The 12,612-nt window shown below is 39.5% G+C and overlaps 1 protein-coding gene across 1 annotated transcript; it reads left to right on the top strand.

Moving 5' to 3' along the window:
- The first annotated feature begins 519 nt into the window (after positions 1 to 519).
- Positions 520 to 1,675, top strand: LOC101525511 (olfactory receptor 4C3-like). Its single transcript, XM_004585576.4, has 2 exons — positions 520 to 1,424; positions 1,651 to 1,675. Exons 1-2 carry the CDS (start codon positions 520 to 522, stop codon positions 1,673 to 1,675), a joined length of 930 nt encoding a protein of 309 aa, XP_004585633.3.
- Positions 1,676 to 12,612: the final 10,937 nt, after the last annotated feature.

Here is a 12,612-nt window from a genome sequence, read left to right as displayed (position 1 = left end):
GCAAGTCTCCAGTCTGCAGCCAAGTTTTTTCTCGTGATTTGGCCTGGTTTGTTTTGTATTAATATGTGTTATAACTGAAGAAACTGACTGAAACTGATTTCAGAGGCCAAGAAGATGGCTTTAATTCAAAGGTCATGGACTGCACATGCAAGGATCTTAGGAAATTTGTAATATTAATTTTAAGTTTAACTGCCATCTCGTCTGTGCTAAAAATGGTATTAGCTGCATTCTATTTGGGACTTAAAAATCAATGTCTTTCAAATTTCAGCCTCAGCAGTGACAAAATGTGCATGCTTCAATGCTATTTCCATTCAGTAATTTAGGTACTTACTGCCAATGAATGCTGTAATATATATAAATAATCTAAGAATTTTTGAGGGAAGATAGGGACAAAGGTAAGTGGGTGTGTCAAAGGAAACCTTGCATTGATATTTCCCCTGTGGAGTTAGATCTCTAACATGTGTCTCTCTTGACTTTTCAGGCATCTCTGGCTCTGCATTCACAGTGTCCTGGGAGTCTATGGAAATAGCACACAATATCACAGGGTTTTTCATGCTGGGACTCTCACAGAAGCCAGAGGTACAGAGAGTTCTCTTGGTGGTCTTTGTGGTGATCTATGTGGTCACAATGTGTGGCAATATGCTCATTGTGGTCACGGTCACCTCCAGCCCCACTCTGACTTCCCCTATGTATTTTTTCCTGGCCAATCTGTCCTTTATTGACACCTGTTATTCTTCTTCTATGGCTCCCAAACTCATTGCTGACTCCTTGTATGAGGGGAGAACTATTTCTTTTGAGGGATGCATGGCTCAGCTTTTTGGAGCCCATTTTTTGGGAGGTGTTGAGATCATTCTGCTCACTGTCATGGCCTATGACCGCTACGTGGCCATCTGCAAACCCCTGCACTACACCACCATCATGACCAGGCATCTCTGTGCCATGCTGGTGGGGGTGGCTTGGCTGGGGGGCTTCCTGCACTCCCTGATTCAGCTCCTCTTGGTCCTTCAGTTGCCCTTCTGTGGGCCCAATGTGATTGACCACTTTGTCTGTGACTTGTATCCTTTGCTGGGACTCGCCTGCACCAACACGTATGTCATAGGTCTGCTGGTGGTTGCCAACAGTGGTGTGATCTGCCTGCTCAACTTCCTCATGCTGGCTGCCTCCTACATTGTGATCCTGCGCTCACTGAGGTCCCACAGTGCAGAGGGGAGACGCAAAGCCCTCTCCACCTGTGGGGCTCACTTCACTGTTGTTGCCTTGTTCTTCGTGCCTTGTATATTTACTTACATGCGCCCTTCATCTACTTTGTGTATAGACAAAAGCATGGCAGTGTTTTATGGTATTCTGACACCCATGTTGAATCCCATAATTTACACTCTGAGAAATGAGGAGGTGAAATGTGCTATGAGAAAGCTCTTATATAGGTGAGTCAAGAACAGCAAAACGAGAAATAAAAACTGAAAGTGATTTCAAAATCAGGCTTGCTTTATATTATCATATACCATCTTATTCTGTCATAACCATTCTTTAAACTTCATGGACTTTTATGATTTATACAATCTCCTGACTTGACTTGTATAATAATTATAAAATGACTACATTAAGCATACATGGAAGGGATATTTATTTTTATTTTGGAAATAAGGAAAGAAAATCTAGCAATGTGGTTAATTGATTAATCGAGCTTATATAGTGTTAAAATCTAGTCTTTCAATGTATCTATTTGTTTATTGTTTTTAACTTAGATTAAAACGAAAGAGTGTGGTCCCATTTCCACATCCTTGCCAGAGTTTGTTACTCTATGTTTTGGGTTTTAGCCATCCTGGTAAGGGTGAGATATCCCACTGTGGTGTTGAGTTTCGTTTTCCTGATGGCTAGAGATCCTGAAATTCTTTTTCAATTTTTTCTCTTTTTTGAGAACTGTTCACTGACTCATTTTCTCACTTCTCAGTTGGATTATTTCAGATAAAATGAGCAGAATCCACATTTTTCACAATAAAGTTTGGAAGTTGAGGGGTTCTTTTCTCCCCACATCCTTTCTCCATGGCTTTCTTCCCTTGATTTTTTCCAAGTTGTTACAATAACATAAATAGGGCTCAGTATGATGGCTCAATGGCTAAATCCTGACCTTGCAAGTTCCAGGATTCCATGTGGGTGTGGGTTTGATCCCGGTTGCTCTACTTCCCATCCAGCTCCCTGCTTGTGGTCTGGGAAAGTAGTAGAGGCCCATGTAAGGACCTGCAGGAAGCTCCTGGATCCTGATTTCAGATCAGCTCAGCTATGGCCATTGCAGCCAAATGGGAAGTGAAGCAGATGGAAGATCTTTCTTTTTCTCTGTCCTTCTCTCAGTAAATCTGCCTTTCCAATAAAAATAAAGAAATCTTAAACAGCTCCCCAAAATAGCATTATTGATCTCACAGTAACAAGCCTTTTTTTCTGATATATAAAGGTATCATGACATGGCAAGTTGTGAAACAAATAAAAGTAACAGACAAGAAATGTGGAAATTATGCTATTACTGAGGAGTAAAGACAGATTCTGTATGGTACATATGTGCTATGTACTACTCAACGATTAAAAAAAGAATGAGATCTCACTGTTGTTTTTCACTTAGTTGTTATATTTGGGATAATGATCTTTTCTTGAAGGTTTTGTTTGAAGATATTTTTGCCCATTCTGCTTCTTGTCTCTCTATTTACCAATTGTTGTTCAAATGTTTCTGAGTATGATATAAACTCATTTGCTTAGCTTTTCTTTTGTTGCCTGTGCTTTGAGGTTCTTACCCAAGAAGTCGTCCCCTACACCAATGTCTTGCAGTTTTTCCTCTAAATTTTCTTCTGACAACTTCTTTATCTTAGGTCTTACGTTTAGGTCTTTGACCCAGGTTGAGCTGGTTTTTTTAAATGCTGAGAGGCACGGGTCAAATTTCATTGTTCTACATTTGTAGATCCAGTTTTACAGATACCAATTGTTGAGGAGATAATTTTTGCTGCATTGTATGATTTCAATACTTTTGTCAAAAATCACTTAATATGTATGAGTATTAAGTTCTCAGTTCTGTTTTGTTTGATTGATCTGTGTATTGGTTTTTATGCTAGTACCATGGTGTTTTAATTACTGTAACTTTGTAGTATGTTTTGAAGTCGGGTATTGTGATGCTTGCAAACTTGATTTTTCTTATTCAGGATTACTCTGGTTATCCTGGATCTTTTGTGATTCCATATAAATTGTAGGATTGCATTTCTTGATGCTGTAAGGAATTTCTTTGGCATTTTCACATGGATTGCATTGAATGTATACATTGCTTTGGATCAAGGATATTGATTCTTCTGATTCATGAGTAAGAAATTTCTCCATTTTTTTGTCCTTGATGATTGTCAAATTAATTATTGCTAATTTTCATTGTGGAGATCTTTCACTTACATAGTTAAATTGATTGTTCAGTTTTGGGCTTATTTTGGCAAGTATTGTGATTGGCATTTGCTTTCTTCATTTCTCTTTCTGTGAATTCATCAAAAGCAGAAGCTCTTTTTGTATGTTTACTTGGTAACCTGTAAGTTGACTGATTCAGTTTATTAATTCTCACAGCCTTTGGGTGGAAGTAGGAATACAAATTAATGCAAATAATGCAGAAAACAGTGTGGAGACAACCAGAATAGACTTGCTGAATGGTTCAGAAATTTTATTACATTCTTTATCCTCCAAGTACTTGAATAAAATGAATCTAAGAGATACTTGCATCACCATGTGTATGTAGTAGCACAGTTTACAAAAGCGAACATTTGGAATCAATCAACACATTCACAAGATGAGTGGAGAAATTGTGGTGTATATATGCAATGGAATAATATTCAGCTATAAAAAGAATGAAATTCTACCATTTGCACCAAAAAAGACTTTGCTGGAAGACATAATATTAAGAGAAATGAGCTGGGCTCAGAAAGACAAATGCCTCATATTCTCCTTTATGTGTGGAAGTGAAAATAAAAAATAGCAGAGAATAAAGAAGTTTCTGTGTGTATCAAAATTGCTGAAAATATAGATTTCTAAGACTTTGTTTTTAAACCTTTGTTCAACTAATGGTTAAGAATGTTTTACTAGTATAGTTTTAATGATTTGTTATTACTTTAAAACTTACTGTGTATGAGTGAAATTGTCATTTTCCCATTCAATAATTCTTTATAGCCATGGGTTGTATTAATACTAAAGTAAGGTGTTTTTACTTTTAACTTGTTAGACTTCCTATTCTGTGAAGTACTAGGCCTTTTTACTGCAACGTGAATTTTTTTTAAAAGATTTATTTATTTTATTACAAAGTCAGATATACAGAGAGGAGGAGAGATAGAGGAAGATCTTCCGTCCGATGATTCATTCCCCAAGTGACCGCAATGGCCGGTGCTGCGCTGATCCGAAGCCGGGAACCAGGAACCTCTTCCGGGTCTCCCACACAGGTGCAGGGTCCCAAAGCTTTGGGCTGTCCTCGACTGCTTTCCCAGGCCACTAGCAGGGAGCTGGATGGGAAGTGGAGCTGCCGGAATTAGAACGGGCATCCATATGGGATCCCGGTGCGTTCAAGGCAAGGACTTCAGCCGCTAGGCCACTCTGCTGGGCCTGCAACGTGAATTTAAAATGTTATCTCAAAAGCTGAAAATGGGCCAAGTGCGATGGCCCAGTGGCTGAAGTCCTAGCTTTGAACACACTGGGTTCCCATGTGGGCACTGGTTCTAATACTGGCAGTCCCGCTTCCCGTCCAGCTCCCTCCTTGTGGCCTAGGAAAGCAATAAAGGATGGCCAAAGCCTTGGGATTCTACTTCTTGGGGAATAACTGGAGAAAGTTCCTGGTTCCTGGCTTCAGATCAGTGTAGCTCCAGCCATTGCGGTCACTTGGGGAGTGAATCATTGGATTGAAGATCTTCTCTCTCTTTTCTCTTCTCTCTCTATATATCTGACTTTGCAATAAAAATAGATAAATATTAAAAAATAAATAGTGACAAAAGGAAAAGGAAGATTGCAGGGACTGAGCAAAGGAACATCATGAAGTTAGAATAGTATGCACACATGTGAATCCATTTATTTATTTATTTAACATTTTATTATTATTATCATTTTATGATATAGTTCCATATTCCCTTATCCCCTCCCCAATTCCCTCCCCCCTAGATACTCTATATCATTATTAACATATAGTCCTTCATACACAGTCATATGTCCATCATTGTGGGCATGGACAATGGCAGAGAGTCCAGAATCCTATTGTCAAGATATAGTAAACAGTTTCATTGTAAGTCCATCTTTGGAAGCAGAAATGCATACCGCACTGCATCCTCACTTCTGGATGTTATTCTCCATTTCACACCTACTGTACATCCCCTTAAATGAAAAGTCATAATACAAAATCAACAATAGAAAGAAAAATAGAAATTTACAATGCCCTGAAGTTAAATGACATGTTACTAGATATGACAGACTCCATTACACAGCTACTATACATCCCCTTAAATGAAGAGCCACAAAACAGAATCAACATCCGGGAAAAGAAATTAACAACATCAAGAAATTATATAATATGCTATTAAATGACTAGCATGTAGCTGAAGAAATGAAAATCAAGAACCTTCTTGAAGAAAATGATGCCACTGCATAATCTATGAGTCATTGAATGATTTAATCAGAAGAAAGTATTTTGAAGAGATGAAACCAACACGAAACAACAAAACACATGCAATATAGTTTCTACTGATCTTTGTTGAAGTGTGTCTCCTCCAGACAATAAACAGATGGGTTTTGTTTTTAATCCAGTTTACTAATCTAGGACATTTGATTGAGCTTAAGCCATTTACATTGAGAGTTTAATATACATGGGTGGTACTTTGGTCTTCTCATTTTAGGAATGGGTTGTTCATTGGTTTAGTCTTCTGTTGTCATTTTATTGGGATGTTCTTCCTGTTTGCCTTTGGCTTTGATAGGTGCTTTTCCTCTTCTCTGCCAAGAGAACATCCTGAAGTATCATTTGTAGGGCAGGTTTGGAAGAGGCAAATTCTTCTAGCTTTTCTTTACTGTGGAAGAATTTCATTTCATTTTCAAAGACAAAAGAAAGCTTTGCTGGATATGTTATCCTAGGCCGATAATTTTTTTCTTTTAGAATCTGGAATATATCACTCCATTCTCTTCTTGCCTGTAGAGTTTTCTGTGAGAGATGTCCTGTGAGTTTAATTGGCACTCCTTTATATGTCAATTGATTTTTTTCACGTGCACATTTAAGGATCTTTTCCTTATGTTCAAGTGAAGAGAGCTTGATTATCATAAGTCGTGGTGAAGATTGCTTTTGATCAAGCCTGTTGGGAGTTCTGTGACCCTCCTGGATGTTGTTTCCCAATTCTTTCTCCAGATTAGGGAAATTTTCCTTTATGATTTCATTAAATACATTTGCAAACTCAGCTTCTCTTTCTGCACCTTCTGGGACTCCCATAACTCTGATATTAGGCCTGTTAATAGTGTCTTTCAATTCTTGAATACTTTTTTTGGCCTGATCCAGCTCTGCTTCCAGCTTTTTGTTTGTTACCCCTTGGTGACAGGAAATATCTTTCAGTTCTGAGATTCTTTCTTCTGCTTAATTCATTCTATTTTGGAGACTCAACTGTACTTTTAATTTGCTCTACTGTGTTCTTCATTTCTGATATATCAACGTTGATTTGCTTTATTGCTTCTTTAAATTCTTTGAACTCTTGCATGAGCTTCTCACTTTTGATCAGAATCTTTAAAATGAGTCTTATGGATTCTGTGTCCCCCATATTCTCGATGTCTTCCTCAGTTAACTCTGAGGTTGGCATAGGGTTTTGCTCCTTTGCAGGGGAGTTTTTGGTAATATTCATTGTGCCTTTGTCTCTTCTTTTGCTCTTGATCATTGTACTTCTGGTTAGCAGAGTCTTCTCCTTGGGGCAGGTTTCTAAGCTATGTTACCCACACAGGTCTACAATGCGATTTTACTTACTGCGGTCGGTACACAACTCTTGCTTGAAGCCACTTGTGCCACAACCTCCAGTGAGTTCCAGGTCTGGGTTCTTATGTCAGATTTCCACCGTGGTCTCCACAGCCCCAGCTCTTGGCTCACCACTCTCCACCTCCTACACCGCCACCCCCAGGAGGGGGCAAGAAGGATAAGTCCGATGTCAGGTGTCCCGCCATGGGGAAGCTGGGCACCCCAAGCCGGACGCTAGGTGAAATGAGGGCTCTCCACAGGACAGCTCAACACCTCTCTCCCTCCTCCTCTGGGTGCCACACGGACCTATTTTGACCTGTATGATGCCACAGTTGGTATTATTTTCCTGTGGGACCAGTGCAATCCATGGACCTCAGTGAGTTCTCGCGAGCTCAGCACATGCGCAGTTCACTGTTGACCTCTGCAGTCCTAAAGCTATTGCCACAGTGCGCAACATGGTGCCTGACTTACCAGTACTAGAGTTCTTGATCTGCTGGCCATCAGATCTGAGGGCTACCCAGACCTGTCTTGGATGGAACCTGTAGAAGGTCATGTTGCTGCAGTTCACTGAGTCAGAAATGAGTCCACTCCCAGCTCAGCGTATGCTCAGTCCTTTCCCTTGCCTTTGCCTCCTTATGCAAAATGGTGACAGCTGACTGGGCTGTGAAATCCACCCTGTTCTTGCACTGCCCATCTGTGATCTGCTGCTCTGTCACTACTCCTGGTCAAATGAAACAGACCAGCAGGACGGACAGTTCTTTGTCTGGGTTCACCTCCCAAGCTCCCAGTGAAAGTCCCTACCCACCTGGTTGCTGGTGGAGTTCTGGCTGTTGGTGGAGTTCAGATGGCCATTAGCTGAATGCCGCTGGAGTATCAGTCACTGCAACACCACGTGATTGTGTCCACTGCTTCCCGTGCCTGTCAGTCTCCAGGCACCCCTCTGATGTTGTTCTGTCCTTTCCTATTACCTGGAATGTGTCCTCCCTGCTTCATCCTGACTAAATGTTTTTCCGTCCATTTAAACGTGTCCTTACCCTATTCTGCCATCTTGATCCATCTGAATCCATTTAAAACTAATAAAAAATTAAAATACAAAAGGAGAAAAACAGGACACACACACACACACACACACACACATGCGCGTCGCACACACAACCTCCCATCCATTTATTTATTCCCCCAAAGCCTGAAAAAGCTGGACCAGACCTCAAACAAGAGCTTGGATTTTGATGAAGCTCTCCTATGTGAATGGCAGAGACCCAACCGCTTGAGCCATCACTTGCTACCTACCAAGGTATGCATTTGCAAGAATCTGGATTCTGGAATTCTCTGTGACTGAACCAGGCACTCTGATATGGGGTGGAGGCATGCTAAATGATGTCTTATTCCCTGTTGCTTGTCTTTAAGATAATGATGAATTAGATTACCTATAGAACAGATATGTTCCATGTATTGGTGAGGTCTTTCTGTGTCTGGCTTTCACTGACTTAGTGTAATACAGTTTCCTTCATGCAAATTGTAGAAGTTTTAAAAGCATCTATGATGTATCTCAATAAAATGGGGAAAAAGTTTCACTATGTAAGAAATTATACCTCCCATATTTGGTAAAAAGCTATTTTTCATCTGGCAAATAACATACAATTCGCCATGTTGCAAAATATCAACCTTCGAGGAGGAAAGTGTGCTAGTCTACTCTTTTCAGTCATTTGACTGAAACTTTAATTTCGTTAAAACCAAATTTACTGGGCTCAGCACAATAGCCTAGTGGCCAAAGTCCCAGCCTTTTATGCACCGGGATCCCATATGGCTGCCAGTTAGTGTCCTGGCTGCTCACTTCCCATCCAGCTCCCCGCTTGTGTCCTGGTAAGGCAGTTGAGGACGGCCCAATGCGCCGGGACCCTGCATCTGCTTGGGAGACCTGGAAGAAGCTCCTGGCTCCTGGCTTCAGATCAGACCAGCTCTGGCCATTTGAGGAATGCTCCAGAGGATGGAAGATCTTTCTGTATTTCCCTCTTTCTGCAAATCTAATTTCCAATAAAAAGTAAATAAATCTTTTTTAAAAATTAAAAAAACATACAAACCTTCTATATTAAGAAATAAACAAACTAGAAATTAATATAAAAAATCTTTGCATTATAGACTCCAAGATGCAATAAACTTAGATAATAAGTGAATATTTGTTTTGTCTCAAGTCATCTAAGTAATAAAAACAACATTGATAGTGTTTTTGTTTTATAACTTAATTAATAAACATGTATATTCTAGACCTTGATTTATATACTCATTCATTTATCCTGTTTGATGAGTAAGGCATGAGTATAACTGAGTCAGTTTCAATAAGAAGCTGGACTCTATGTTTGGTATACGCTTGCAATGGGGGAATCTCAACTGAACTTGAACTGTGGTTATGCAACAAGGTGGAGGAATCCAGCATGGTGGGAGGGTTTGGGGAGGGGTGGGGAGAATCCCAGTACCTAATACAATGTAATTAATGAATTTAAAATAAAATTAAAAAAAAAAAAAATAAAAAAAAAATAAAGTGAAAAAAAAAAAAACTGAGTCAGTTTCCTCATCAGCTGAGATGACAGACTTCTTCATTAATGGAATTGAGTATTTTTTAAATACATTGACTGGCCATTCATATTTCTGCTTTAGAGACTAGATTATTCAAATCTATAGCCCACTTCTTACCTCGGCTGGCTTGTTGTTTTTTGCTGTTGTTGAGGTTTTTGAGTTCCTAATGTATTCTGGATATTTATCCTTTGTCAAATACGTAGTTTGTAAATATTCCCTTCTCCCAGGTATCTGTTCACTAGGTTGATTGTTTCATTTTCTATGAAAAGCTTCTGGGTTTTAAATAATCCTGTTTGCTCAGTTATGTTTTTGGTGCATGTACTTTTGGGATATAATGCAAAACAAAATCATCAGTGTCTTGATGTGTTCTGCTGTGTCCTTTGCCAGCAATTACAAAGCTTCAGGTCTTAATGTACATCTTCGATCCATCTTGAGTTGATTCTTGCTTATAATCAGAGATGGGGGTGATTTCACTTTTCTATACCTACGTATATCTTCCAGCACCACTTATTAAAATTGAAAAGACGATCTTTTCTCTAATGTATGGTTACAGCACCTTAGTAGAAAATCAGTTTGCTCTCTGTGTATGTATTAATTTCTGACGCCTCTCTTCTGTTATGTTAATGAACACTCCGATTTCATGCCAGAATAATTTTACTAGCAGCTTTGTAGTACATGAAAACAATAATGTTTAGTGAAAAATAGGATGTTTTACATCTTGGTAACCTCCCAGTATCCCACTTAACTAAAGTTCTTTGGATTCTCATAACTGCTTCTTTATTCAATTTGTCATAATATTATACTTGATATAGCCTTGGAAAACCATGCTACACACTGGTGAAAATTAAGGGTACAAGGATGTATGACACCTTAGTTAATTCTGGAAAAATATCAACTAAGGTGTCATGCATCCTTGGTACTCTCTGAAAGGATCTTATAGATTTTCAACAATATGAATACAGGTGGTACAATTTTAAAAATAGATTTATAGTTTTTTGAAAAATTTTATTGGAAAGCAGAATTTTATAAGTGGCCCAATGGCCAGAGCTGAGCTGAGTCTAACCTGGAACCAGGAGGAAGATTCCAAGGTTTTGGGCTACCCTCTGCTGCTTTCCCAGGCTACAAGCAGGGACCTGAATGGGATTTGGAACAGGTGGGATACAAATTGATGCCATATGGGAATTTGGCACATTCAAGGCCAGAATTTCACCACCAGACTATTGTGCCAGGCCCATGTATTGATACATTTAGGAACATGTTTTTTTTAAATTTTTTTTCAGCTTGTTAAAATCTTGCCTCAAAATTTTCCAGAAAATCATATTTACTTTAGTTGGAACTTAATAAGTCCTGGATATATGTTATATATGCATTGTGTATATATAATGCATTGTGGTACATGCAGCACAATGGTGTGACCCCAAGTCAAAATGAAGTATTACATCCTTGGCAAAGAACTGGAATGCAGAAGCTAGTGGGCTCTAAACCCAAAGAAAATACAAGGAAATGTAAAGGCTAGTGATTGTATATGCTATATAGGCTATGCGGAAATATTACAGTAGATTCCTTAAAAATTTGTTATTAAATATTAATCCAAAATAAAAGATAAATTATAGAAAATAAATATCCAAATAGGGGAATGTCAAAATATGATAGAGATGATAGACTATTGGCCTTCATTTAAATGAATTTGAATCTCAAGTTTTCAATGGGTATCAGGCTGGAAAAAATGTTGAGTAAAAATAAGATAAAGGATGATGTGCAGGCCCAGTACGACAGCCTAGTGAGTAAATCCTCACCTTGCATCTGCTGGAATCCAATATGGGAACAGGTTCATGTCTTAGCTGCTCCACTTCCCTTCCAGCTTCCTGCTTGCGGTCTGGGAGGCAGTAAAGATGGCCCAAAGCCATGGGAGACCCAGAAGAGGTTTCTGGCTCCTGGCATTGAATGGCTTAGCTCTGGCCGTTGTGGCTACTTGGGGAGTGAGTTAGTGGTTGAAAAAGTCTTTCACTCTGTGAATGCTTTCCTTTATATATCTATCTTCTCAATAAAAATAAATCTTAATAAAAAAGAGGAATGATGTGAGCTGATGCTCTGATGTAGTGGCCTAAACCTTTTCATGGAGTGCTGGCACTATCGTGGGGATATCAGATCATGTCTAAGCTGCCCCACTACTAACCCTTTTCCTTGCTTATGGACTGGGAAAGCAGTGGAGGATGGATCAAGTCCGTGTTCCCCTGCATTCACGTGGGAGACCTGGAAGAAGCTCCTGGCTCCCAGCTTTGGACCAGCCCAGCTCTGATCATTGCATCCATTTGGTGAGTGCAGCAGCAGATGGAGGATAACTGTCTCTCCTACTTTATAAGTTTGACTTTCAAACAAAAAAGAAAATAAATGAAAAAATGATACATGGTGGCCAGTGTTGTGGTGCCATGTTTTAAGCCTCAATTTTGATGGTGCCATCCCATGTAAGTGCTGGTTTGTGTCTTGACTAGGCCACTTCCTGTCAAGATCTCTAATAATGCATGAGAAAATAGTGGAAGTAGTTACTTAAGGGTTGTCAGTGAAGTTCAGTATAAGTGAACTCCTAAAGAAATTGGTCCAATTAGCATAATTCATTCTAATTCAATCAACCAGAAAGGGAATGTTTCTCTACAAAAAATCACAAAGATCACATAATTGTTTATTATCAATGCTCCTTATTTACTCCAGAGTTTCTTTATAACATTTTTCACTTCTGCGTTTCTCAGGGTGTAGATCAATGGATTCAGCATAGGAGTGACTAAGGAACAAAAGACAGTCATTGCTTTGTCAGTGGGTAGGATGGTCATGGGTCTCAGGTACAGGTATGAACAAGGTACAAAGAATAAGACGACAACAATAATGTGAGAGGAGCAGGTAGACAGGGCTTTGCGACGGCCTTCGGAGCTCTGAGCCCTCACGGTGCGCAGGATAACGACATAGGACGTCAGCAACATAGAGAAACCGAGTAAGCACATAGCTCCACTGTTGGCAGCAATCAGGTGTCCCAGAATATGAGTGTCTGTGCAGGCCAGCTCCAG

Source organism: Ochotona princeps, chromosome 4, assembly GCF_030435755.1.
Source record: "Ochotona princeps isolate mOchPri1 chromosome 4, mOchPri1.hap1, whole genome shotgun sequence".
Lineage (NCBI taxonomy): Eukaryota > Metazoa > Chordata > Mammalia > Lagomorpha > Ochotonidae > Ochotona > Ochotona princeps.
This window is presented reverse-complemented; position numbering and strand designations above follow the sequence as displayed.

Excerpts from the sequence above, each read along its gene's own strand:
- LOC101525511 (XM_004585576.4), top strand. The coding sequence starts at position 520 with ATGGAAATAGCACACAATATCACAGGGTTTTTCATGCTGGGACTCTCA. Across the intron at positions 1,425-1,650 it reads ATGAGAAAGCTCTTATATAG|AAAATCTAGCAATGTGGTTA; the intron begins GTGAGTCAAGAA and ends AAATAAGGAAAG.